Source organism: Peromyscus eremicus, chromosome 1 (assembly GCF_949786415.1).
Source record: "Peromyscus eremicus chromosome 1, PerEre_H2_v1, whole genome shotgun sequence".
Classification (NCBI taxonomy): Eukaryota; Metazoa; Chordata; class Mammalia; order Rodentia; family Cricetidae; genus Peromyscus; species Peromyscus eremicus.
The window spans coordinates 179,694,063-179,721,871 of NC_081416.1; the positions used below are offsets into that span (position 1 = coordinate 179,694,063).

Here is a 27,809-nt window from a genome sequence, read left to right on the forward strand (position 1 = left end):
TGCTTTTCCAAATGCTAAGTGTTTATTTTATTCCTGCTACATTGTCCGAGGTGGAACAAACAGTTCCCAGACACGGAGGTCCTAGGACCCAGGGCAGAAGGGGACTCATGTCTTCAGTTTTTCCACCAGTTACGGTCGTCATCGTCAAAGGAATACCAGTCACCATCAATCACCATGTGGGGCTTGATACACTGCAATTCCTCCAGCTGCCTTCTCACCTGGGCATAGTATTGCTGCTTCCACAGGCTGGGAAGAAAGGGACTGTCACACTAGGACCCATCTTGGACTTGTTTCCCCCCTTCCTCAGATGTCCTGGAAGCCAAATTAAGGACTACAAACCTGTTTGAGAACTCTCAATTAGAGTGGTACATGCATGTGTGCATGTGTGTGTATGTGTGTTGTGTTGTATATGTGTTTTGTATGTATGTGTGCACACAGACTCGAGTGTTCAGGTGATACATTGTCTCTCTTTTTAAAAGATTTATTTATTATGTATACAGTGTTCGGCCTGCAGGCCAGAAGAGGGCGCCAGATCTCATTACAGATGGTTGTGAGCCACCATGTGGTTGCTGGGAATTGAACTCAGGACCTCTGATCCATCTCTCCAGCCTGCAGGTGATCATTGTCATTTGTCTTTCTACATCATTCTTCACTTTGAGACAAACTCCCTAAACCTAGAGCTTGCTGATTGGCTAGACAGGCTGACCGACCAATGAACTACTCCAGGGTCTTCTGGTCTCTGTCTCCCCAGTGCTAGGACTGCAGACGTGTGCACCGCCACATCTGGCTTTCACATGGGTTCTAGGCAACAGAACTCTCAACCCTCGGGCTTGTGTGGGACACAATTCACAGACAACTGCTAAGTCAAAGACCGCTGGGCCTTGTGCCTCACTGGTACACGTGGATGGGTTTTTTAACTTTTTTTTTCCAAGACAGGGTTTCTCTGTGTAGCCTTGGCTGTCCTGGAACTTGCTCTGTAGACCAGGCTGGCCTGGAACTCAGAGATTCGCTTGCCTCTGCCTCCTGAGTGCTGGGATTAAAAGCGTGCGCCACCACTGCGTGGCTCCAGTTGGCCCTTTGAGCTTGTTTGTGCATGTGCCTTGTGACATGTTTAGGTAGAGATTGCCAACCTCACCCAGCCAGGTTCCCAATCCACCATCCTCTCCCTGCCTACCTTCAATGGCATGCTCCATCCCTAGAGTCGCTCCTTGGACTTTTGCATTTATATCCATGTGATAAAACTTGTACTTTGGATAAAGCTCCTGGCTCTTACCTGGGGAAGTTGCTCCACGGAGTCATTTCACCATCAACCTCATCTGGGCTGACTTACCCAATTATCCGCAGATTACAGGTAGAATGCAGGAATGCAGAACACAGCTTCAACATCCCTGACGTACTGAAGTCATTCTTTATCAGGTTTAGGCTGGCGAGACGCCGGTTGGAAGACAGGGCCAGTGACAGTGCCTCACAGCATTCGGAAGTCAACCCACATGCCTCCAACCTACCCGGAAGCCCAAGGAAGAACCGTCAGTGGTGGATCCTTCATTCAGCCCGTAAGCGATTCAACCCAATGTTTAAAAAAGGTGAGTGGGGCTCTCTCCCCAGAGTTTGCTCTGGTGGAAGAGCTCGAACATTCCAAATTCTAAGTTCTGGTTCTGGTTCTGGTTCTGAGAGCTGCTGGGTACACCACAAACTGTCTTTGTGAAAATGTCTAGAGACACTGGAATAGGGAATACAACAGGCGACACAAGGAACACAGAAATACTTGCTGATTAATAAGTGATACTGTGCCTGGTGGTAGTGGCACATGCCTTTAATACCAGCTCTTGGGAGGCAGAGGCAGGCAGATCTCTGAGTTTGAGGCCAGCCTGGTCTACAGAGTGAGTTCTAGGACAGCCAGGACCACACAGAGAAACCCTGTCTAGAAACCCTTCTCCCCTTGCCCCCCCAAAATGATATTGCACCAGCAACTCAAAGATAAGGTGCTGTATGAGGAAGGCAGGATGTCCAGACATGCACATGATGCCCCAGAAGCCACATGGATACTGTGGGAGGACCCTTAACAGATAACCATGTCTAGACAGTCAGAGCTTAGCTAGAGACTATGACATTATGAGATGAAATGGAGAACTCTGAAGGTTTAGCATTCTGGGAAAATGGATAAAACTGGAGATTAGCATGTTAAATGAATTAAGTCAGACTTGGAAAGAAATAATGCATTGTTTTCTCTTGGTCTTGGAGCCCAGATTGTAAGTAGATACATAAAGTCATACATGCCTCTAAAAGTAGATGTGAAGTTGTCTAGGGGAATGAAGGGGACTGATGGAATGGGGTAGGGGATGAGGGAGGAGAAGCTTCAGAGGTGTGTGTGTAAACTTGGTCAAAGAACATTATATGTATTTGTATGAAAATGTCCCTGTGAAACCCAATATTATGTAGGATGAATGTATGGCAATAAAAATTTTAGGGCTTTATCCCAAGAAGAGCAGCATGCCAGCGGATATCATTGACAAGGGGCTGGAGAGATGGGCTCAGTGGTTGAAAGCATTTGCTGCTCTTGCAGAGGACCCAGGCTTGGGTATCAGCACCCACCATCAGGCGGCTGACAGCAGCCTGTAACTCTGGCTCTGGGAGATCTGATGCCTTCCTTCTGGCCTTGCTGGGTACACACATGCTTGTGATGCAAACAAACACACGCAGGCACACACACATATGCACATGCGGCACATTTTAAATAAAAAGATTAAACCGCCCCGGAGCTGGGCATGGTAGCACACGCCTGTAATCCTCACACTCAAAAGGCTGAGCCAGGAAGATCGTAAGGTCCAGGCCACTCGGGCTGCACAGAAAGATTCCGCTCTAAGGGAAGAAAAACCAATTGATGATGGTATATCAGAGCGCTCTGATATTTAAAAAGTTGCACTTGTTTTGTGCATGCATGCGTGCATGTGTATGCTTGCTGGGGTGCATGTGCGAAGGTCAAAGGACAATTTACTACGGTTGCTTTTCTCATATCATTTGAATCCCAACATCGGAACTCGGGTTGTTGGGAGCCTTTATGCTGAGCCATCTCACTGGCCCACATTCTAGTATTTAAAAAAAAGTTTATTTTTATGTATGTGTATCTCGTGTGTCTGTGGGAGCGTGCACGTGTGCATGCGTGTGTTAGAATCTCAGAGAACCTCACAGCATAGCCCAGACTGGAATCAAACTCAAGGTGATCCTCCTACTTCATCCTATTGTGTGCTGGAATGACGGTGTGAGTCATCGCATCTGGGTAGCACTCTGGGCTAAGAGGCTTCCCAGGTGGTTGAGACACGAACGTCTTAAGGACCACCGGTGTAACTGGCTGCTTTGGGTTCATTCTTGCTAGATTCCATGTGCTGCACCACCAAGGTCTTAGTTGTCTCTGTTTCCACCACTCAGCACCCAGCATCATGCCCATCACAGAAGGGAAGTTCAATGAGTATCTGACACCCAGACCCATGACTCCACAAAGGTCCTTAACATCACACCACCACCCTGGTGTCATGCTCATGTCCTCAAAGAAGTGACCCCCAAGAAATTACCCAAGTCTCTTCAGGGAGCTGTCACTATGTCTCAGTCCCTTGCACAGGGCTATGACTCCGACGTCACCCAGGGCGTTGTTACCGAGATCCAAGCTCTTCAAGTGCTTGTTGGCTGTGATCACGCAGGCCAGATCTTCACAGCAATCCTCCGTGAGCTGGCAGCCCACTAGTCTGCAGGAGACACGAGAAATCCATGTCCTTCAGTGGGGAAGGACTATGGCGGGGGTAATATTCAGAAACATTTAGAAACACTGCCTTTATTTTCTTCTGAGAGACTGTCTTGGGGTCAGCGAGATGGCTCAGTGGATGAAGGTATTTGTCACCACCAGTGATGATCCTAAGTTTGAGCCCCTGGAACCATGTGGTTGAAGGTAGAATTGAGTCCTGCAAGCTGTCTTCTGATTTCCAAGTGGGCATTGTTGCCTATAAAGGCCCTCACTCCAAATAAGAAAATAAACACATGTAATTTAAAGAGAGATGGTCTTTATTCTATGTGTGGTGTATGCATGTGTGCATAGGTATGGGTGGGTATGGGTGTATCCACACCTGTGCACGCCTGTGTAGAGTCCAGAGATCGACACCTCAGGAATACTCCTCTATCTCTCTATGCCTTAAACTTGTCATTTTAGAGGGACTTGCTGGCCAGTGAACCCCTGGGATCTGCTTGGCCGCCTCCTCCCTTAGTGTTGGGGTTATAAGCATGTGCAGGGGGCTTCGACATGAATTCTGCAAATCTCAGTGCAGGTCTTCGTGTTTGCTCAGCAGGTGCTGTATCCATGAAGCCATCCCTCCATCCCCAAGAGATGGCCTTTCTGTCTACTCTCATGAATGGCACAGAGTGGATGGCACATTAGTCTGGGAGACAGCGGTGGAGTGGGTGTGGATGAATGGAGGCATCTTTGGAAAAATAACTGTATACGAGGCTGGGGGGCATGGCTCAGTGGTAGAACACCTGCCTAGAATCCCCCAGTGAGGGGCTGGGGGTGTGGCTCAGTGGTAGAGTGCACATACAAGGATCTTAGTTCCATGCCTGGAGCACCACAAACAGAAACAATAAAACTAAAACCCAAACCCAACCAACCGAACAAAAAAACCCCACCAAACCAAATAATCTCTGAAGAAATGAACAGACCTTAAGGGATCAAGGGTGACCCTGAACTCGTAATCCTACCTCAGGGGTCCTGTTCAGTCATTCCTTCCTTCCCTCAACGCTGTCGACTCAACACATCACTTTACACAGCTAGTGTGATTCCCAGAAGCCTGAGCACTTAACCATAGAATTAAACTTCTCATGTCTCCCTGTCTATCTCTCTCGCCTTCTAGAAACCTGGGCGGTAGAGATGCCCCTCAAATACCACTGCCTACTCACTCCAGCTCTTGGAGGTGACACATCGGCTCCCGGAGAGCATCACACAGAAGCTTCATCCCGCTATCCTCCATGGGGTTCATGGTCAGGCTCAGGTGGGTCAGCTTTCTGTTGTTGATAAGCATCAGCGCCAGGAAACCATAGGCATCTCCTTTGAGGCCGCACTGGTTCAGTCTACGGGGACACAGATGGGAAGAGGACAGGATGAGCACTGCACACACACGGCACACATAGCCTTGGATAAGAGACACCTCTCTGCCTCAGTTTACTCTTCTGTAGAATGGGGTTCATATTTACGTTACCCATTGCTATCAGCCTTCAGTGGTGGGTAGGTTAAAGAACTTGGCAGTTACTGGGAGAACTATTAGCATTGGGCCATACTGGAAGCGAGTAGAATTCTGACCGGGCCAGCAGGATGGTACAAGCAGGTATAAGTGCTTGTCATCAAGGCCGAGAACTTCAACCTGAAATCATTCTCTGGGAACTGCGTGGTGGAAGGAGATAACCTACTCCTACCTTCTCTGCCACCCATATGCATGTTGTGGCAGGTGTGTTTGCACGTGTGCACACACACACATGCAGGCACACAGATTCTCCAACCCTCCTGCATTATTATTTCTCCTGTATAATAGAATATACAGGAATATTTTATTATAAATATTTTCATATAATCTAATTTTAAATTACTGTGTGTGTGTGTGTGTGTGTGTGTGTGTGTGTGTGTGTGTGATTGCACATATGCTAAGGTGCATGAATGGAGGTCAGAGGACAACTAGTGGAAGTTGGTTCTCTCCTTGCACCATACCAGTCCTAGGGATCAAACTCTCATAGTTAGACTTGGCAGCAAGCGCCTTCACCTGCTGAGGCTTCTATTTTACATTTTTGAGACAGGGTCTCAGTAGGCCAGGCTGGCTGGGACTCACTTTGTAGATGAGGATGACCTAGAACATTCCTGCCTCCACATCCTGAATATTGTAGCTGTAAGTAAAACACCACCCCACCAGGCTAAAGTTACCTTAACACACTTCCTGGTTGAGGACAGAGGCATGTACATGTTTCCAAATTACATTATATGTGTCAGCGAGTGCATGCTGCAGTGTGTGTGTGTGTGTGTGTGTGTGTGTGTGTGTGTGTGTGTGTGAACGTCAGAGGATAACTTGTGACACTTGGCTCTCTCCCTCCACCATGTGGGTCCTGGGGATTGGAGTCAAGTCATTAGGCTTGGCGGCAAGCTCCTTTACCCACTACCCCACACCATATGTTTTATTCACAAGAAGTCATTGGTGGACTAATTGTTCAAAGGGAATAAGCAGCAGGACATAAGCCCCCTCCGCCCCCAATAACCGGGGTAGGCAAACTCCTTTGATCTGAGTAACAAGAAGCTCTCATTCTCTTTGTCAGGCCTCAGATGGTTAAAGCCAACAGCAGTTTTAAAAACATTTACGTGGGAACATTGCCACACAACAGCCACGGAGAATGCTGTTCCCATTGCAGCCCCCGTGTGCGGCCTCCCTAGGAGCCTCCGATATTGTGTATTTGTGGCCTTAGCTGAATCATCTACATCTACCTCGAACAGTCTTGTCAGGTGTGTGTGTGTGTGTGTGTGTGTGTGTGTGTGTCTATGCTCTGTATGCGCATATGTGTGGAGGCCACCTAGTTGCTTCTCATGAGTGATCCACTTACAGCTCTAAAGATTTTTAGTTTATATGTCTAAGTGTCTGGATGCAATATACATATTTACCATGTGCATGTACAGTGCCCACAGAGGCCAAAAGAGGGTCCGAGATCCCCGGAACTGAAGTTATGGATGGTTGTGACTCCATTTGGGGGCCGGGAACTGAACCTGGGTTCCAAAATCAGCAAATGCTCTTAACTGCTGAGCCATCATCTCTCAGCCCAAACCCACCTCGTTTTTGGGGACAAGGCCTCTCATTTGCTGCTGATTCAGTGAGGCTGGCTGGCTAGCCAGCCCCAGGCTGGGCCTGTGTCTCCTGCGTCTCAGCACTGGGATTATAATGGTGAACCAATCACCTGTTTTAATTATGATGTGAGTTCAGGGGATCTGAACGGAGGTCCTCGTGCGTCTGTGGCAGGCCCTTTACCACTGGGCTGTCTGCCCAGCTTCCCTAGTAATCTCAATCAGTTCTCACACACAGACTCTCAGCTCTGTACAGACACGCACCATGCCCTTCCACTCTGTATTACCAGTAACTAAGATGGCTCACTGGGTAAAGTGTTGGCCCTGCAACCACAGGGACCCGAGTTCAGATCCCAGTGATCCATATAAATGTGGAGGTGGGGCGCTTGGTGACCCTCCTGCAATCTCAGGGGGTGGGAGGCCGAGACGGAGATCCCCTGAGCCAGCTGGCCAGTCTAGTTGAATTAGCAAGCTGGGTTCAAGCGAGAGGGCCTGACTTCATATAGAAGATGGAGCAACTTTTGGCCTCTACATGCATGTGCACACACACACCTGTATATACACACACACACAGCTGTATACACACACGCACACATATATATATACACACACACACACAGCCCTGTATATACACACACACACCTGTATACACACACACACACACACACACACACACACCTGTATACATACACACACACACATATATATATATACACACACACACACAGCCCTGTATATACACACACACACCTGTATACACACACACCTGTATACACACACACACACACACACACCTGTATACACACACACACCTGTATACACACACACACACCTCTATACACATACACACCCCTCTGTACACACACACACACACACACACACATACACACAAACACACCTGTATGTACACACACAAATTAAAAAATAAAGGTTACAGTATTTAGAAAAAAATCTTGAGGGCTGGTGATATGCCTCAGTGGGTAAAGGCACCAAGCCTCATGATTTGAGTTTGATCCTGGGACCCACATGGAAGGGGAGAACCAACTCCTGCAACTGGCCCTGTGACCTGCCTGTGTGTGCTGGGGCACTCATCCCCACCCCTACATATACGTAATAAAAGCCTGGAGTCATCTTAAAAACATTTACACAAGTGGCGGTAACAAAATGGTCTTTATACCAAGGAGGGTCCTAGAACCAGAGCCCTAAACATACTGAGCCTGGTGGGTTGAATATGAAATGTCCTCCCCAAGGCTTGTGTTTGAACACTCGTTCCCAGTTGGGGGCGCTCTTTAGGGGGGTCGCGGAACCATTAGGAGGTGGAGCCTTGCTGGAGGAGGCATGTCAGTGCTGAACCTCATCTCACTTCCTGTTCTTGCCGCTTCCTGTGTGTGTATAAACATGTACCCAGCCGGTTCCTGATCCTGCCATTGTGTTTTTTATGACTGTTGCCAAGCCTCGCCCACCATGCTGGACTCTATCCCTCTGGAGCCACAAGCTAAAATAAACTCCTTTATGTTGCTTTTGGTCAGGGTGTTATAACGCAGCAACAGGAAAGTTAACAAGTATACCGCAGGATGCCGTTCCTACCACACACCATGGCTCCAGTCGCCACCGACCCAGACTCACATCAGTCTCTGCAGAGCACATTCTGGATGGCGAATGAACTGACACAGCCGTCTCACTTCTTCAGCCCCCAGGCTGTTGTTTGACAGGCACAGGTGAGTCAAGGTCCGGTTGCTGAGAAGGGCTGAGGCCAGAACCTGGCAGCTGACAGATGTGAGGTCACAGCCGTCCAGTCTGCAAGGAGAGCCCCCCCAATAGAGGCAACCATGAGGTCCATTCTTATGTTTCCCCCCCCCCCCCCACACACCAACCTTTACCACAGCACCACTCACGATGCCTAAACTATGGAACCAACCAGAGTGTCCAGCAATTGAGGAATCGATATGGAAAATGTGCATGCAGTGAACGGAGAATTTTTCAGCCATAAGGAAGAATGGAGTTACATCATTTGTAGGAAAACAGAAGCAACCAGAGACAAGTATATTAAGTGAATTGAGCCAATTTCATTTGTGGTTCCTAGATCTAAATTAAATTTTTTTAAAATTATTTAAAAATGGTTATGCGGCTGGGCGGTGGTGCATGCCTTTAATCCCAGCACTCCGGAGGCAGAGGCAGGCAGATCTCTGTGAGTTCCAGGCCAGCCTGGTCTACAGGGTGAGTTCCAGGATGACCAAGGCTATACAGAGAAACCTTGTCTTGAAAAACCAAAAAATTAAAAAATGTTCATGTGTATATGTGCATGTCTGTATCTATGTGCATGTTGTACGGGTGCCCAGGAAGACCAGAAGAGGGCATTAGATTCTCTGGAGCTGGAGTTAGAGGGGATTGTGAGATGCCCAATGTGGGTACTGGTATCTAAACCCATGTTCTCTGGAAGAGCAACAGGTCTTTAACTGCTGAGCCATCTCTCCAGCCTCACACTTTATTTGTTTGAGACAGGGTTTCTCTGTGTAGCCTTGGCTATCCTGGAACTCCACTCTGTAAACCAGGCTGGCCTCAAACTGAGAGATCCACCTGCCTCTGCCTCCCGAGTGCTGGGATTAAAAGTGTGTACTGTCACCACCCGGCCAGCCTCACACTTATTTAAAAGCTCATTTCATTTATTATGTGCATGTATGGGGGGCACAGTGTGTTAGTCAGAGGGCAACTGAGTCAGTTTACTCTTTTACCACATGGCTCTAAGGACCTAGGCTAAGATCACCAAGGCTTGGTGGCAATCTCACCAGCCAGCCCAGAATTTTATATACATACACACAATTGTGTATGCATGAATGTCATGAAAATAAGAAATGAATGTGTCCAGGAGAATAAGAAGGAACAGTGCACGGTGTGTGAGTGTATACACTGAACATAAAATATATACACATATAGGGTCTGGAGGGATGGCTCAGTGGTTAAGAGAGCTTGCTGCTTTTCCAGAGGACCCTTAGTTCAGGCCCCAGAATCTATATTGGATGGCTCCCAACCACCTATAACTCTAGTTCCTCGGGATCTGATGCTCTCTCTGTCCTCCATAGGTACTGCCCTAATGTACAGATACCTATGAAATCAAGTCAATCTTCGTATGTACAAAGAACTTTTAAATATTTAAAAACTTCCCTGTCCTCCTGTCATTCCTTACCAGGTTTTGTCTTTATGTGTACATAAATAAAAATCTTAAAGGCTAGAAGCAAAAAAAAAAAACCCAAAAAACAACAACAACAAAAAGATGTCAACATAGTTGCTGGACATTGGTCCAATACAACTGGTGTCTATTTCTTCACCAGCAGAGACCTCCATCCCCCTCCCCAGTTAGTGATACTGAATATCTGATCCATGCACACAGTTGACAATGTGTAATCTACTCGATTACCTCATACTCAGCCATAAAAAGGAAGAGCTACTAGACTGGAAAACAAAAGCTTTGTAGTCCCCTTCTCATCGGGCTGTGGCCAGCTAACTGCATCAACATACCTGGCGTTCTTAGCACATGTGTACCATGGCTTGCACGTGGAAGTCAGGAGGACAACTTAGTGGTTGTCCATTCTCTCTTTCTGCTGTGTGGGCCCTGAGGGTTGAATTCACGTTGCCGGGCATCTTTTGCCAGCTGATCCATCTCTCACTGGCCTATCTTTGGTCTTTGTTATTCTCCTTCTCACTGAACATTATAAATCTAAGGGGCAGGGAGGACCTCTGTGTGGCAATAGACTGACTGTGTAATCTATGTGAATACGTATTTTGACACAGTCGACAATGTGTAATCTACTCGATTACCTCATACTCAGCCATAAAAAGGAAGAGCTGCCAGACTGGAAAACAAAAGCTTTGTAGTCCCCTTCTCATCAGGCCAGCTAACTGCATCAACATACCTGGAGTTCTTAGGGTGCAGGGATCAGATATTCAGTATCACTAATTGGGGAGGGAATGGAGGTCTCTGCTGGTGAAGAAATAGACACCAGTTGTATTGGACTAATGTCCAGCAACTATGTTGACATCTGTTGTGTGTGTGTGGTTTTTTTTTTCCACTTCTAGCCTTTAAGATTTTTATTTATGTGTATGTGTATGTAGGTTACAGTGCCTGCTGAGGCCAGAAGAGGGTGTCAGAGGCCCTGAAGCTGGAGTTACAGGTGGTTGTGAGCAATTTAATATGGTTGCTGGGAACCAAATCCAAGTCCTCTGCACAAGAGCAGCCAAGTACTCTTAAGTTCGAAGCCATCTTTCCAGCCTTGCCTCTGGCCTTTAAAGGGTGATGTACTATTTGGTTTTCAGTATTTACAGTGACTTCAAAGTAACAAACTTAGAGCCATGACAGGTGCCGGCCACAGCTCTGAGCAGTGACCATGGATTTCATTTCCTGTTTTGCCAATTGCTAACAGTTCTCTCATGAATGAGTGACTTAGCCTAAAACTGCCTCCTTGTTTGCCAATGAGACTGAAGACAATGGCCATTCCATAGACCTGTTTGTCTATGGAAGTAAAAGGCACCAGTAAGATCCAATAAATCTCACTACGATTTAAATAACGGTTTCTATAATTACTACCTCATCTGTCACTCTCCGCTCTAATCACAGGACAATTTGACCAGTTAACGACTGACCTTCCTTTGGAGCATTGGTCGTAAGGTACACGGAACCACCCCGCCCCATGTTTCCATGTTGAAGTATGTTTACAAAACAACACTCTTAGACTGGTCCCTCTGTTGGCCCCTTTGTCTTCACAGGAGGTCTGAGCTACCTGATTGGCATTTTGGATGACATTCTGTTAGTACCCTCCTACATTTTGGCATGTGTAGTATGCACATGTATGTATACGTGTGTATCTGTGGATGCACACTTGTGCGCAGCTGCAAATGTCTGTGCACGCATGCTTGGGGAGGTCTGAGGTTGACACGGGGCATCTTCCTTGATCCCTCTCCATTTTATATATTGAGGCAGGGTCTCTCTCTGAACCTGAAGCTTACCAATTTGGCTAGTCTGGCAAGCCATCTTGCTTTGAAGATCCTGTCTCTGCTTCCTTAGTGCCGTGTAACCCACTGAGCCTATCTGGATTTACATGGGTTCTGCGCATCTGAACTCTGGTCCTCATATTTTCTCTACATGCTCTTTACCCAGATACACCTCCCTAGTACATCTCCCTATTTTCTTGATATGTGTGTGTGTGTGTGTGTGTGTGTGTGTGTGTGTGTGTGCACGCATGTGTGCAAGAGCTCATTCTGTAGCTCAGGCCCACCTACACTTGTTATGACCCTTCTGTCTTAGCCTCCTGGATTACATTCATATACAACTATACCCTGTGGCAACCATGTCCATGTTCTGTTTTGGGCTTGGCCAGGCAAGAAGGAAGTCATTATTTACTGAATGAGTGGATTATCTCTAACTGTGGAGTCAAGTGGTGAACTAACCCACTTGACTCACATAGGCGTCACATTCCAAAGGGGCTCTGCCAGTACAGTGGTCTTGGGTACAGAGCTCCTGGGCTGACTCCCACTGGGCTCCCTTTGCACAGGAAGGGCTATGATTGAATGAACGGGGTTTCTCTTATGCCCCAACACCAGGCTTTCCCATGAGGCCTCATTCTGGAGTTACCCGCCCATCTCCTGGACATCTCTGATACATCACAGTCACAGAGTGAGAGGGAGCAAGACTCACATCAGCTTCTGCAGTTCACACGTGGAGCTACTCAAGGCCTCACAGAGTGACCTCATGCTTTTTTCTACCACGGTGTTTCTTGCCAGGCTGAGAGATTTGAGGCTGGTAGTTGAGAGAAGGAGCTTGGAGATCTCCAGGTAACAGGCGGAGGTTAACTCGCAAGAATCCAATCTGCAGAGACAGACAGCTGAGACATTTTTTTCTCGTCCCTCTTGGGTAACCCAGGGTAACACACTCTTGACTCAGCACCTTAGGAACTGGAGGTATGTGCACACAAATAGTTTTCCCTTTCCTCATAAGTAACCTGCCAACACTCTTAACCAGCACACCAGATCCAACAGGCTATCTATATTTGCTAAATGAAAGCACAGGGCTAAGTGATGCTCAGGGGCTGAAGGATCTTGCCACCAAGACCAAGACCCGAATTTGATCCCAGGACCCACACAGTGGAAGGAGAGAACCCATTCTCACTATACGTGGTTCTCTGGCCACACACACGCTGTGGCATGAGCATGGATGTGCACACACTTAACAAAATCCAATGCAAAAAAAAAAAAGTGCCAACTCCTCAGCACGACTTGATGGATAGCTTGTGTCAGCCCTCATTTAGAAAGCTCGCCACAGTTACATAACCATTCAAAGCAACTTCCTGAGGTCCCATGGGACCCGTTCCTTTTGAGACAAGGTCTCAGGTAGCCCAGGTTGATCTCAAAACCACTAAGAAGCCAAGGCTGATCTTGAGCGACCAATTAGGATTCGTGCTCCAAGCTTCTGCTTTTCCCGCCTCTACCTACCTCTTGGATTCGGGCTACAAGTTTCTGCTTTTCCTGCCTCTACCTCTTCAGCGCTGGGCTTTGAGGTTCGGGCACTCTGCTTGGTTTTGTGCAGGGATGGGGACCGAAAGCGACACTTCACGCACGCTGCACAAGCACTACACCACCCGAGCTACATTCGCAGACATCCCCCGCAAGACCGCTTTTTCTGAAGACAGGATCTTGCTAGGCAAACCAGATTGGCCTCTCAAACTTGCCATCCCCGACTCAGCAACCACAGTGTGAACACAGAGGAACACACTGCCCTCCCCAGCATCCCCCCCCCAAGACCGCTTTTTCTGAAGACAGGATCTTGCTAGGCAAACCAGGTTGGCCTCTCAAATTTGCCATCCCCGACTCAGCAACCACAGTGTGAACACAGAGGAACACACTGCCCTCCCCAGCACGCAATGTTTGATTTCAATCTTTTTTTTTACATTTATTTACTTAATGTATGTATATGAATACGTGCCACAGTGTGCCCGTGGAGGCCAGGGACAACTCTTAGGAGTCATTTCTCTCTCTCCAACAAGTGGGGTCTGGGGATCGAACTCAGGCCACCAGGCTTTAGTGGCTAACTACTTTTTCCCCCCGGGCCATCCCACTGGTCCTGTTTTGTGATTTTCACGACACACTGAAAATGTTTCATTGTGGCACAGCATTCATACCTTACAATCTACTTGATTCGTTCAGTTTGCTGGCATGCAGCCCACTCTTTTTCTTGGCTCTCCCACCCCCAATGATATAGCGTTGCCAAATTAGTATGGCCACCTCCCCCAGGACTTCCTTCCCCCTCTCTCCAATCCTCTTAAATAGTGGTTTTTTTTTTTGGGGGGGGGCAACTTTTTGGAAATGATTCCAGACTCTTAAGTAAAAGCCACACACTGATAACCGTAGCTGATGCTTACCGCAAAGTCTCCAGGGAGCAGTTCCGGTGTTTCAACGCTTCGCAGGCTAACTTGATGTCATCGTCCCTCATGAGCGTGTTCCCCAGGTTGAGGTATTTTAATTTCCGGTTGCTAATGAGGGTCACCCAGAGATACTGAAGGCCGAGGGTTACCTCTGCACCCTTAAACCTGCAGAAAAACGAGGGAGGGAGGGAGGGAGGGAGGGAGGATGGAGGAGGGGGAGAGGGAGAGGGAGGGAGAGAGGGAGGATGGAGGAGAGGAAGGGAGAGAGGGAGAGAGGGAGAGAGGGAGAGAGGGAGAGAGGGAGGGAGGGAGGGAGAGAGGGAGAGGGAGAGAGGGAGAGGAGAGAGAGAGAGAGGGGAGAGGGAGAGACAGAGAGAGACAGAGAGAGACAGAGAGACAGAGAGAGAGACAGAGAGACAGAAAGAGAGACAGAGAGACAGAGAGAGAGAGAGACAGAGAGGGAGAGAGAGGTAGGTAGGTAGGTAGGGAGGGAGGTGTGAGGAATACATGCTAATTCTCTTTCTCTTATATTGTGAGATGTTTGTACACTGAGTGGTTTAATAAAGAGGAGGTATAGGTGGGACTTCCGGGCAGAGAAAAAGGAAGGAGGAGATGAATCTAGGCACCCATCAGACACCAACAGACTTGGAGGGAGCCAGACACACAAAATGAAAGAAAGGTAAAAAGCCCTGAGGCAAAATGTAGATTAATAAAAATGGGTTAAGTTATAAGAGCTGGTGGGACAAGACTAAGCTCAGGCCAAGCATTCGTAATTAATAAGCCTCGTGTTGTTAGTTGGGAGCTGGCTGGTGGGACCAAAAAAGACTCGTTACACTCTTAAGCTTCTACACTAGCTCTCAAAGTGGCAACTATTTACACACCCTTTGTTTCTGAGGCAGTCTCACAGTACCTGGTGCTGGTGGCCTTCAACCCCTGGTCTTCCTCCCTCACCTCTCCAATGCCGCCATTACAGCCCTGTGCTATCTGTCACTCCTGACAATTTTTTCCCCTTTAGAGACAGGGTCTAATTTATCCCAAGCTGGTCTCAAACTCACTTTGTAGCAGTGTGAGAGTTACAGGATGAAACAAACCCTTTGCTCCCCATGATCGCTCTGGGTCATTGTCTTAGTTGGGGTTTCTATTGCTGTGATAAAATACCACGACCAGAAGCAATTTGGGGAGGAAAGGGTTTATTTCATCTTACAGCTTGTAGCTCATCATCTGGGGAAGTCAGGGCAGGAACTCAAGGCGTTTGCTCATTAGCCTGCTTCATGTTCATGTCATGTGGCTTTCCCCTGGGTTGGGAGGGCAAGTTGAGGAGTGGACTTCTTGTCTCAAGTAGAGCTGATGTATATTCTCCTACTCTAAGATACATGGCATCTGTAGCAGGCTCTGATTTTTAATATTGTCAGAGCATGGGGCTGCCCCTAAAAGACAGCATTTATTTCAGAAGGCTAGACCCCACAGCCTCAGGAGAACAGGCCACTTGTCCCCATGGCCTGAGGTGAACAGATCACTTCTCCCCACGGCCTGAGGTGAACAGGCCACACCTCCCACAGACTGAGAATAGGCCACTTCTCCCCACAGCCTCAGGAGAACAGACCACACTTCCCACAGACTGAGAACAGGCCATGCCAACCACAGCCCAAGGACAGGTCAGCCTCCTACAGCTCTCACTGGGACAAGAGTTATAAAGCTGTCTCTGTTGTGACTTAGCCCTCAACTGAAGGTACCTGGGTCCTCCATGCTCCTTGTTACATATGTCATGTACAACTAAATCACATGATGTGAAACTTCTCACTACTCCTAAAGGTTGTACAAAGTCAGACCTTTCCTTTGTTCTGGGGGTTTGATGTAGACTTCTCAGGGGGATTTGCTGAGTGAAGTACCTTCAGACTCAACATCCCTCTCTTGATGGCTTGGGCATTCTCTCATTCACACTTTTTTTTTTGAGATAGGGTTTTCCTCTGTAGCCATGGCTGTCCTGGAACTCACTCTGTAGACCAGGATGGCCTTGAACTCAGAGATCCACCTGCCTCTGCCTCTCGAGTGCTGGGATTAATAGTCACACTCTTTTAAAAAAGATCTTAATGTGCATGTGTGTGTTCCCACATGAGTGTGTGTGCAGGAGCCTGTGGAGGTGGCAAGAGGGGCTTGGACCCCCTGGAGCTGGGGTTACAGAGGTTGTGAGCCACTGTGTGGGTGCTGGGAACAGAGCCCAAGTCCTCTGCAACAAGAGCCAGTGCCCTTAATCACTGAGTATCTTCTCCAGCCCCTCCACCTTGTTCTCACTCTACAGCTGCTCTGCAGTCGGTAAAGGGAAACCCCTCCATTTTGAAGGCCCCGTTATGTTTAGATCTCTCTATACTGTATCATTTCTGCTTTCTGTATAAATTCTGCTTTCCCACATCGGGGCCCGTTTCCTCCAGCAAACTGAATCTTCACATCAGTGTCTTTCCCAGACTCACTGCTCTTACTCTTGATATATTTAACCATCTGCTGTTCATAGATTTGTACAACATTCACTAGTTTAAAGGTATTAAAGAGTGATTTGAGAGAGCTATGTAAGTCATGCACCTTGATCTATTACCTCATATTCTATGACCAGCCCCCAAAGTCCTCCTTCTCATAGTCTTCCTTTACTAACCAACTCCTATGCATCCTTCAAAACCCATAGCAATTAAGCCTGCCTCAAACCTATGCACCTCGTTGTTTTGTTTTAAATGTGGTCTTTTAGTCAGCTCCCATCCTGTACTTCGGGGAACTTGGTTCATACATCTTTAAATATAAACACTTATCCTCTCAGGACACGTCTCAGGGTTTATAGACGGACCTTGTCTTGGCAAGGAGAAGCCATGGGAAGGATTGCTTGTATCAGACCGGGTGGCACTTACGTCAGAGTCTGTACATTACAGGTCGGATTCCTCAGTTTGAGGCATAGTGTCTTCATGGCCCATTCATTCAGGACACTGTTGCCCAGGTCCAGCTGCTTCAGGTTCTGGTGGGTGCCGAGGACACAGCAGAAGTTCTCCCACCACTCCAGGATGAGGGGCTTGTACTGTGTCCTGTGTCGGTGAGGGGGAGAAAAAAGGCAGGGGATTGAGCAGGTGGATTTGAACACGAGTGACCAAGGCCACAGTAAGGCCACAGGAGGGAGACCAGACTGTCAGGTGGCCCAGGACAGCCGAGAAAATAAAGCCAGCTCAGTGGATGCTGCTTCCTGCTCTACAGGACCAGCCCCACGTTCTGCCTCCCTCCATACTCCAACATCCCCTGGGGAGTATGCTAGAGTGATCAGGAGCCTTCAGCCCCCCCAGACACACGTTGACTTAAAGTCTAGCACCCGCTAGTGGCAAAATGGTGCAGCTGTATTGTTATGCTGTTAAAAAATTAATTTTTATGTGTATGGGTGTCTTTGGGCATGCGTGTGAGAGTGCGCATGTGTGTCTATGTGTGGGTATGTACATATGTGTGCCTGTGCCCACAGAGGCCAGAAGAGGGCATCAAATCTTCCTGGAGCTGGAGTTATAGACAATGTAATGTTAGAAACCAAATCCAGGTTCTCTGGAAGAGCAGCAAGATCTCTTTAACTGCTGAGCCATCTCTCCAGCCTGGATTGTTTTCTCTCTCTCTCTCTCTCTCTCTCTCTCTCTCTCTCTCTTTCTCTCTCTTTTTTAAGCTCTGAAGATCATGTGATCTTTCCTTCTCCATCCTGGATTAGAGATCTCCACGTCCAGTAAGCTAAGGCAATTAACAGAACAATAAAGGAACAGCCAGGTATATGACAATGGAATTATTGATAATCCTTACTAGGTTACAGGACCCTTGGCCTGGAGGTTCTAGCTCTTTCTTTCCCTCCTTCTGCTGCAAGTGATCTTGGGGGATGCCAGAATATATGTGGAAGTAAATGGTTAACTGAAGACATGACTCCACAATACAGCTTTCCATGAGGCCGTTGTCTATAAGAGGTGAGACTCTCCTGTGATGCAGTCATTTTGGGGGTCACCCATGTTTCTGTAAGCAACCCTATAAACTTGCCATTTCACCAAACTGGCTTTGATAGAATGATTACTCTAATATTTTTGTTGACTTCCTAATTGGGGTGAGTAGAGGTTTTTTTTGTTGTTTTTAAAGATTTACTTATTATGTATACAGTGCTCTGTCTGCATGTATGCCTGTAGGCCAGAAGAGGGCACCAGATCTCATTACAGATGGTTGTGAGCCACCATGTAGGTGCTGGGCATTGAACTCAGGACCTTTGCAAGAACAGCCAGTGCTCTGAACCTCTGAGCCATCTCTCCAACTCCAAGTAGAGACTGCATTTCTCCAGGGAGATTTAACAAGCTACTATGGAAAAACAACACACAAGGACCTCCAGAATTAAGACGGAAGTACGTGATACAGCAGTCCCACCTTTGAGTATTGTTAGAACATGGGCCTGCCCCTTTAAGACATTCTTAGGAAGTCCAGATCTTACAGATCTCAAGAGACCAGATGCTCCTTCCTGTGCGCACATCTCTGGGGGGAAGCTAAGGAGCAGCCTGAGCTGTGACTTGCCAGCTCTCAACTTATGGCACCTGGCTCCTTCACGCTTTGTGCCATGTGTCCGTGGTATACGTGCAGTAAGCTGAATGTAGAAATACGTGTAAAGAGGGTCAATCGCTGATGTGGTGTTCATGACCACTGTGCTGTCCACTTTCCTCTCGAGTTACAGGTGTTTGTGGGTAACAACAGGACAAAAGGATTACCAAAACTGAAAGGCAAATGGTGAATGGTTGCACGCATGTGTGCGGGCTCAGAGAAAGGTCAAATCCAAGCCACTGAGATGGCTGAGTGGGTAAAGGCACTTGTCACACATGCCTGGAGACTTGATTTCAAACCCCAAGACCCTTGTAGTGGAAGGAGAGGATCCATTACTGCTCATGTCTTCCTCTGACCTCCACACGTGTGTCATGATGTGCATACATGCACACACACACACACACACACACACACACACACACACACACACACACACAAAAGGCAACTAAAGTTAAAAAAGAATCCCCAGAAGTAGAGAGTGGTGGAGTCACCAGAGACTGGGGGGAAGGGAAGGGAAGCTGGTCAAAGGTCACAGAATCTCAATGAAGAGGAGAACCAACTTAAAGATCATGAGCACATCATGATTTAATATATGATGATGATATTAATGCATTACAGATCTAAAACCTGCTAAAATGGTCCCAGAAAATCTTTACTATCCAATCTTCCTGCCTCTGTAACCATCTTACAGAGATGAAGGTACTTTATTTTTAAAAATACTCAATGTTTATTTTTATTTATATGTATTGTACATCATGTGCCTGTGTGTGACTATGTGCGCATAAATGCAGATCCCTGCGGAGGCCAGAAGAGGCCACTGGAGCCTCTGGACCTGGAGCTGTAGGTTGTAGGCAGCTGTGAACCACGTCACCTGGGTGCTGGGAACTGAACCCTGGTCCTCTGGAAATGCAGCAATAACCCCTGAGCCCTCTCTCCAGCCTAGATACTTTTCGTCCATTAATCTGTCCATCAATCTATCAGACTTTGGAAACAACGGACCCCAAGAAACTCCCAATCTCCCAGGAATCTCACACTGGGAGAAGGGAAAGGCTGGAGCCTGGCACCAGCCAGAGGGGCAAGAAAGAAAGAAATTCCACACAGAGCAGCCCGCCTTGCTGGAGAGACTGGAGCAAGACTATGAGTCAATGGTGGGCAGGGATCACACCTTGATCAGAACTAGTTAGATGTACATGTCCTTGGACCTCTACCTCTCTATTTTAACCTCACTTCAGGATCCAGAAGATGAACTGTGGGGAGGGGGATCAATAGAGACCTATTGATCTTTGATTTTTTGTCCCTTTTTTCCAATGTGGCCCCACTGAACAAAAATCCTTTTCTCTGTATGTTATTAATTGGGCTGTTCTGATTGGCTTAGTAGTAGAACCTAGCTTGATACCTCTGTCTCCTGAGAGATCAGCTCGCAGTGTGTTCCATGCCCCACCCAGTCTATGCCGTGTTGGGGAGTGAACCCCGGGCTTCATTCATGCTAGGCAAGCAGTCTTCCGAGATCTATCTACAGACCGATCTATATCCCCAGCATGGGACTCAAGGGTTTTGAAGGGCTTATCTAGTAGCTAATGACAAATCAGACTTGGATCAGGTCCTGTTAATAAGTGAATTGTTCTTTAAGAGCCGTCTGGTACCCTGAATATTACTGAACGTCATATCTAAGCCCAATAACACAAAATTTACTAATTGGCTTAGGATGAAAACCACCCAATACTCACCCCGGGGGAACAAAAGGGCACAGATCAGTATTCTTATTCACTGAGAAGATGTCTCTGACATCCAGCCGCAGTGTCTTCAAGTTCTGACAGTGCTGGAGACAGTAGGAAGATACCATTAAGTCCATCTTCTGGTTAACCAGAAGATACACTTCTTGGAAGCTATTCAGAGCCCAGCGAACAAATTCATCATCCCGAGATTCGAAGAGATAGTGGAAGGCATCCAGAACATCCGTCGGGCTGGTGGCGCTGACCCGCTGACCTAGCACAAAGACCCAATCTTGGAGTTTCTGCCTCACAGTGGGGAGCACGGAACATCCGAGCAGAACCTCTAGGGTTATCATTGTCTCTTTGTTCATGAGGCCGAATAAGAAACGCTTCATCCCAAGGAGGTGAGTGTTGAAGTCAGTCGGCCTGAGGCTCCTCGGGCTTTTAAAGATGAAGGAGTGCTGATCCCATTTCTCCAGCCCTTCTAAAACATAATACAAGGCAGCACAGAATTCCTGCAGGCTGAGGTGGAAGAAAACATAGTACCACTCGGTGCTGTGGTCAACCCGGAGAAGGATGTTCATGTGAAAGAGGGCCAAGATCTCAGACTCCCTCACGCCGTGGGTCTGCAGGTCAGTCGCATAGAACACGGACCTCATGTCCCACACTCCCTCTGCTGCCATCCTGCATAAGCTTATCAGGGCAACACGCTCTTCCGGATTGAGACAGCTCCGGGAAGGATCTCTCGGCATGAGCTGGTAGAACACCAAGGTGGCATACAAACCGGTGAAAGTCTGGCAGACTGGGGGGCCTTTCTCTCCCAGCTTCTCCTGGAGCTGCAGAGCATCACAGACCAGCGAGCATATGGGGGGGACTTGACATTGATCAAACAGCTGGTGATTATCTATCACGGAATGGATGACTTGATGTCTTTTATGGTTGTTAGAGATGTTCTCAAGGACCAGCTCAGCTCTCCTGGTTGCAGACAGTCCTTCCACCAATATGTAGAGAGGGGACACCACCATTGACTTGAGCCTTTCCAAGCCCGTGTCTCTGGTGGTGAGCACGAGAAAGGACTCGGGTAGGAGAGCCTTCATCAGGAGGCTGTACAGCAGGATGTATATGGGCTGTTCATCCTCCCAGTCTTCAGAGAGCCTCGTGTCCTCAAGTAGAAGGGCAGAACCCAGATCGTCAAAACCATCCATGACAAACAAGAGTCTTTCTGGTTTGGACATGATCTCTGTCATCGGAGCCCGGGAGTCTGGCCACTCCCTGGAAATCAACTGTGCCAAACTGCTCTTCTCTCTCCATTTTATTTCTCTAACAGAGAAGAAGAAGGCATAGGACACATCTTGGTAGAGTTTACCCTGTGCCCAGCCCAGAATGATACTTCTGGCCAAAGCCGACTTTCCAACTCCTTGTCTTCCATGTAGGATAACAGTGTGAGGCGAGAAGATTTTCTGGTGTGGCTTCAGGGCCTCCAACAACACTCGCATCTCTGGGTTATCACAGTGTACAACCACATGTGTGTTGAATTTAGTTATCACATGGGTCTTATAGCCTTGTATGTCACCTAGATGGTATGAAGTCAAATGAGAGACAGCTGAAGAGAAAATTTGAACAAAATCTTATTTTTAAGATTATGAGACCGACATGCATATCTGCCAGATGAGTCTAATTAACAATGGCTTAAAACATCTCAAAATAGAGGGGAGGAATCTGAATGGACTTTCAGTAATGATGGACATTTAAGGTGATTAATATGCTAATTGCCTTCAATTGTTCACTATTATATGTATAATGAATCAAATATGCCTCTCCCCCCCTTCTCCTGCTGTAAGTCAGATGGCTGTGTACAATGTTCTCGATACTTTATTATCTGTCTTGAGACAAGACCGTCATATTTGCTATGTAGCCAACACTGACTTTGAACTTCTGATCCTCCTGTCTCTATGACCCAACTGATGGGACTACAGATGTGCACCATCAGGCCCCAGTTTTATGTGGTGCTAGGGACTGAAGCCCATGGCTTTATACATCCTATGCAAACACTCTGTCAACTTAATTACATCCATAGCCCAGCTTCTTCTGAGCAATGTATTTCTAACGAGATCCAAGTAGGCTGGGATCATCTTTGGCCAGTGAGCTCTAGAGATTTGCCTTTCTCTCCATCTCATCTTGCCACTGCTGTGATGACAAGCATATTGCTTTCACAACCATCTTTTTTTTCCCAAGACAGGGTCTCTCTGTGTAGCCATGGCTGTCCTGGACTCATTCTATAGACCAGGCTGGCCTCCAACTCAGAGATCTGCCTGACTCTGCCTCCTGAGTGCTGAGATTAAAGGCGTGCGCAACCACCGCCTGGCTTATACCCAACTTTTTTTATGTGGGTTCTTGGGACCTGAACTCGTGTCCTTGTACATGCAAGGCAAGTACTTCATCTTGAGATCTTAATCTCTGTTTGCTAAATTGGACCAATGCAATATCCTCATATTAAACATTAGCTATGCTAATGAATTTAGGTTTTCCTGCAGAGCCAGAAGCCCCAGGGAGCCAGTCTGCAGTTGGATCCAAGACCTCCTCGCTGTTTTCAAATCTACAGATTTAATTATTACAATCATGCTCCAGACTGCTCTTTGATGCCTTCGTAGAAGTCTATGCTTATGTGTCTAACTTGCCGCCCACAGGTGACTCAGATCTCATGAGCATCAGAGACTCCTTTCAGCAGTGGAGTGCTTATGGAACTGATCTGAGTTCATAGTCTCCAGCGCCAGACACAGGTGCATACATACATACATACACACACATATATATATACACACACACACACACACACACACACACACACACACAGAGAGAGAAATCTCCCAAACTAATTTTATCTATTACCTCCAAACAAAAGTGGCAGTCCCATTTCTTTAAGACATAACTAGGCAGAAGCTTGCATTTGCAAGCTTACTTTTGAGCAGAGGTTGATCTCATTCTACAAGTCAGTGTAACGTTCACTGTCAATCCTCCATGACTGTTTGCTCATGGGTAAAATGGAGACATTGATTCCTTTACCAAGGCTGCTGAGCAGATACTGTGGCATTTATAGCATGTACATCACAGTGCTTGGCTCACAGTGACTTTTAATACAGTTCCTCATGCTGTGGTAAGCCCAACCATAAAACTATTTTCATGGCTACTCCATAACCATAATTTTGCTACTGTTATGAATGCTAGTGTAAATATCTGGTATGCAGGCTATCTGATATGTGACCTCTGTGAAAGGGTCACTTGACCCCCAAATGGGTCATGACCCACAGGCTGAGAACCACTGGTCTAGCGTCCTGACGCCAAGCATTGCCTCCCATCAGGCTGTTGAAGCAAAGCAGGATGCAGCTCCCGCACTCTTTCTGAGCTGGTCAGACCCCCAGTTCTACCAGTCTTACAATGTAAACATCTCACCCAAGTCCCATCACCGTTTTCAGTCGCTGCCTCAGCGGACACCACGTGTTTGCAGCTGGCTTCTTAACCACTGACAAGAGCAAAAGAAAATCCCCACCAATAGGAGAATTGAAGAGGGCATTTGCCCATGAAATACATTTTATTTTAGATCTAAACATTTTCTGTGTATGATTGTTTGGCCTGCATATATGTATGTGTACCATGCCCATGTCTGGTGTCTGCAGAGGTCAGGGGAGGCCTCGGATTGCTGGTTACTGGAGTTACAGATGGTTACAAGCTACCATGTGAGTGCTGGGAATTGAACCCTAGACCTCTACAAGAGCAACCAGTACTCTTTAACCACTGAACCATCTCTCTGGCTCCACAAGGGAATATATTGACTTATTTAATGTTTTTGAGACAGGGTCCCACTATGGAGTCTTGACTGACCTGGGACTTACAGAGATCCACCTTTCTCTGCCTCCTGAGTGCTGGGATTGAAGATAGGCCAAGCCTCACAATGGAATATTTTAAGTCAACACAAGGAATGAGAAAAATTGTGACTCATATGTACAATGGACTTTTACTCATTCAGTTAAATGGATGGAACAGGCAATTGCTATATTAGGTGAAATGTACCAGATTCAGAAAGACAAACACCGCATATTTCTCCTTTGTGTGTGTGTGTGTGTGTGTGTGTGTGTGTGTGTGTGTGTATGAGTGTGCATGTTCGTGTGCGTGTGATGAATCTGGAAAGAGACCTTGAGAAGGGAAGAAGAGATCTTCAGTGGTAGAGGAGAGAAGCATAAAAAGGGATATGAGAAGGTGGGCCACTGGGTGAAGAGGACCAGCAACAGGGTGTGGAGGGCGGACTAGATCAAAGTACACGAACAACGACACAGTGGGTCTGGGGATGTGGCTCAGTTGGCAGAGTGCTTGCCTAGCATGCATGAAGCCCTGGGTTCAATCCCCAGCACCACATAAACTGGATGTGGCTATATACACATATGTAATTCCATCAGTCCACAGGTGGAGGCAGGAGAATCAAGATCATTCTCAACTACATCCAGGGTTTGAGCCAGCCTGAGTCCTGGGAGGCCCTGCCGCTCCCCGAGGGCCTATAGGCAGTCAATGGCGGCTGGGGCAATGGGATTGTCTTCAGTGGTGTATCCAGTGGTGAGGTGCCCAGGCGTCTGTAGATAACCTCTCACCCAAGCTCCTGTAAGCCACCCTGATGAAACACATCAGGTGGCCAAAAATCAAAGCAGAAGGGGGGCTAGGTGTATGAAAATATAGTCAAAACCCATCATATATAGTATGTGATAATAAAACCACTGAAGTAAAAAAATACACTGACATCCATCACTTTGCATGCTCATTTAAAACCTAATAAAATCTCTAATTTTGATCAGGGTAGGTGGTCACTCTCAGCTGTGTTTAGAACAAGTCAAATAAGCTTGTGCCTCTGCTCCAGTCTGCTGGAATTAGGGGTTATTTTGAACTTTTCATAAATCACCACCCAACACAAATCGCCTTGAGCCACATGGCTCTGTCCGTGATGCTCACCCCCAGGACTCACAAGAGGGTTCATGTGGACACACCCGAGACACCGGGACCCCACCTCCCTTCAGAATGTCACGTTCGGCTCTCACCCAGCCTCCTTATAGGTTGGCCACAAGTAAATATTTTCCTCACCTTGTTCACTTGCCTCTCCTGCTGCATCTTCTTCCTCAGCCTGCAAGGCTTCTGTAAAGGGGAGAGAACAAAACCAGCCAACACGATTAGGTTTGTTGTTTGAAACAGAGATACCCTCTGTGACAACTCCCCTCACCCCGGGCTCAGGGCACACAGAGGAAGAGGGGGCAGAAAGACTGTAAGAGCTGGAGGTGGGGAGGAGAGCTGCGAAACGTTCTGTACCTAATACCGCTACTGCCCACACGAAGTCATGTGGCTGTGGTCACCTGCACAAGATGAGACACTTAAAATCTCATCACAGACCAGGAGAAGGCTCTGGAGGTTCTACCACTAGCTGAGAAGTATCAGCATTTGGAGTCACTTTTGTCTGGAGGTGTCCTCTGGTGGGTGGTCGATGCTGTGCGTACATGTGTGTGGGCGGGTCATGTGCACATTCGAGTGCATGCATGTGGACCAGAGGTTGACTTTTGGTGTCTTTCTCAATCACCCTCAATCACCTTAATTTTAAAGATGTATTTATTTTTATTTGATGGCTATTTGGCCTGTGTGTAGGTCTGTGTACCTTGTGTATGCTATGTCTGCTAAGGCTAGACGAGGGCAGTTGTGATCATGTGTGTGTGTACTGAAAACTGGACCTGGGTCTTCTGGAAGAGTGGCCAGTGCTCTTAACTGCTGAGCCATCTCTCTGGTACCTAATCTTATCTCAGCAATATGTCTAGACTGGCTGGCCAGCAAGGACCATGGATCCTGAGTCTGCCTCCTCATGCTGGGATTACAGGCACATACCCCTCCATCTGGCCTTTAATGCAGCTTCTGGGAATTGAACTCAGGTCCTTGGGCAGCCAACATTTTACTGACTGAGCAATTTAAGAGTCAAGACTCAACCTTTTTAATACAGCTAGCTATATACCCAAACACAGACCTACGCAATATAATGCAACCCACACGAAGAGCCCAGCTGACCTCTGAGAAACTGTCAAAGTGATTTTAAAGTTTAGGATAGAATCAACAAGACCAAGAAATGGCCCCCAAATTTTGCAGATAAGTGTAGAGTGTCATATACTCTGAAAGAAACACCACTTAAAAGTCAGTGGGGGTAGAGGTATAAGGATAGGCACATAGGCCAGTCATCTAGAACTGAGAAACTCCAAATTACCCTCCCACACCTTAATCTAGACAATTTAGCAGAATTGTGTGTACACATGTGTGTGGTATGTGTTAATTGCAGGTTATGTGTGTACATGCTGATGTGGGTGCCAGAGGTCAACTTTAGCTTTCATTCCTCCTAAAATACTCCCCCCTTTAAAGAGAGGGTTTTTTTTGTTTGTTTTGGTTTTTTGAAACAGGGTTTCTCCGTGTAGCTTTGCGCCTTTCTTGGAACTCACTTGGTAGCCCAGGCTGGCCTCGAACTCACAGAGATCCACCTGGCTCTGCCTCCCAAGTGCTGGGATTAAAGACGTGTGCCACCACCGCCCCGCTAAAAAGAGGTTTTTAAATTTTTAATTACATGTCTGTGTGGGTATGTGTGAGCACCTGTGCCTGCAGAGGACAGAGGTGTTGGATCTCTTGGAGCTGGAGTTACTGGTGGTTATGAGACACCTGATGTGGGTGCTAGAAACCAAACTCCAATACTGCGCGTGTGTACACACACACACACACACACACAAATTCAGGGATGTAGCTGGGTTGTGGTGGCACACACCTTTAAATGCTAGCACTCAGGAGGCAGAAATAGGCAGATCTCTGAGTTCAATGTCAACCTGGTCTACAGAGTGAGGTCCAGGACAGCCAGGGCTACAATAGAGAAACCCTGTCTCAAAAAATCAAACAAAAAATGAAAACAACAATAAAAAGAATTCAGGGGTCTAACTCTTTAGGTAAAACTATATGCCACATGGCTTTAAGTGTACCCATCTTTCCACCCCACCCTGCTTCCATACCCGGTGTCTGTTTCTCATCTGATCCTGGGTCATGCTGGATTGGTTCACTGTCTTCTTTCGGGTTACTCATTGAGCTTCCTGCAACAGAGAGGAAGAGAGAATGCTTCTCGTAAGGCACGGTCTAATTGCAGGGGATGAGAACACTTCTCGTCCAAACTGCAGAAGGGGATTAAAAGCAAGGCTCGGC

At 47.3% G+C, this 27,809-nt stretch overlaps 1 protein-coding gene across 1 annotated transcript; it reads right to left on the reverse strand.

Moving 5' to 3' along the window:
• Positions 1 to 27,692, reverse strand: Nlrp5 (NLR family pyrin domain containing 5). Its single transcript, XM_059253588.1, has 11 exons — positions 27,623 to 27,692; positions 25,683 to 25,733; positions 20,574 to 22,161; positions 17,160 to 17,330; positions 14,263 to 14,430; positions 12,543 to 12,713; positions 8,480 to 8,650; positions 4,939 to 5,109; positions 3,570 to 3,740; positions 1,331 to 1,501; positions 1 to 246 (listed from the first exon to the last, which is right to left on the reverse strand). Exons 1-11 carry the CDS (start codon positions 27,690 to 27,692, stop codon positions 114 to 116), a joined length of 3,036 nt encoding a protein of 1,011 aa, XP_059109571.1. The 3' UTR covers positions 1 to 113.
• Between the last annotated feature and the right edge of the window lie 117 nt (positions 27,693 to 27,809).

What these genes read in the sequence shown, in the direction of transcription:
- Nlrp5 (XM_059253588.1), bottom strand. Translation starts at nt 27,692, where the DNA reads ATGAGTAACCCGAAAGAAGACAGTGAACCAATCCAGCATGACCCAGGA. An exon ending in AGGAGAGGCAAGTGAACAAG is followed by an intron (nt 22,162 to 25,682) that starts GTGAGGAAAATA and finishes TTTTCTCTTCAG; the next exon opens with CTGTCTCTCATTTGACTTCA. An exon ending in TGTCACCTCCAAGAGCTGGA is followed by an intron (nt 3,741 to 4,938) that starts GTGAGTAGGCAG and finishes TGTCTCCTGCAG; the next exon opens with ACTAGTGGGCTGCCAGCTCA.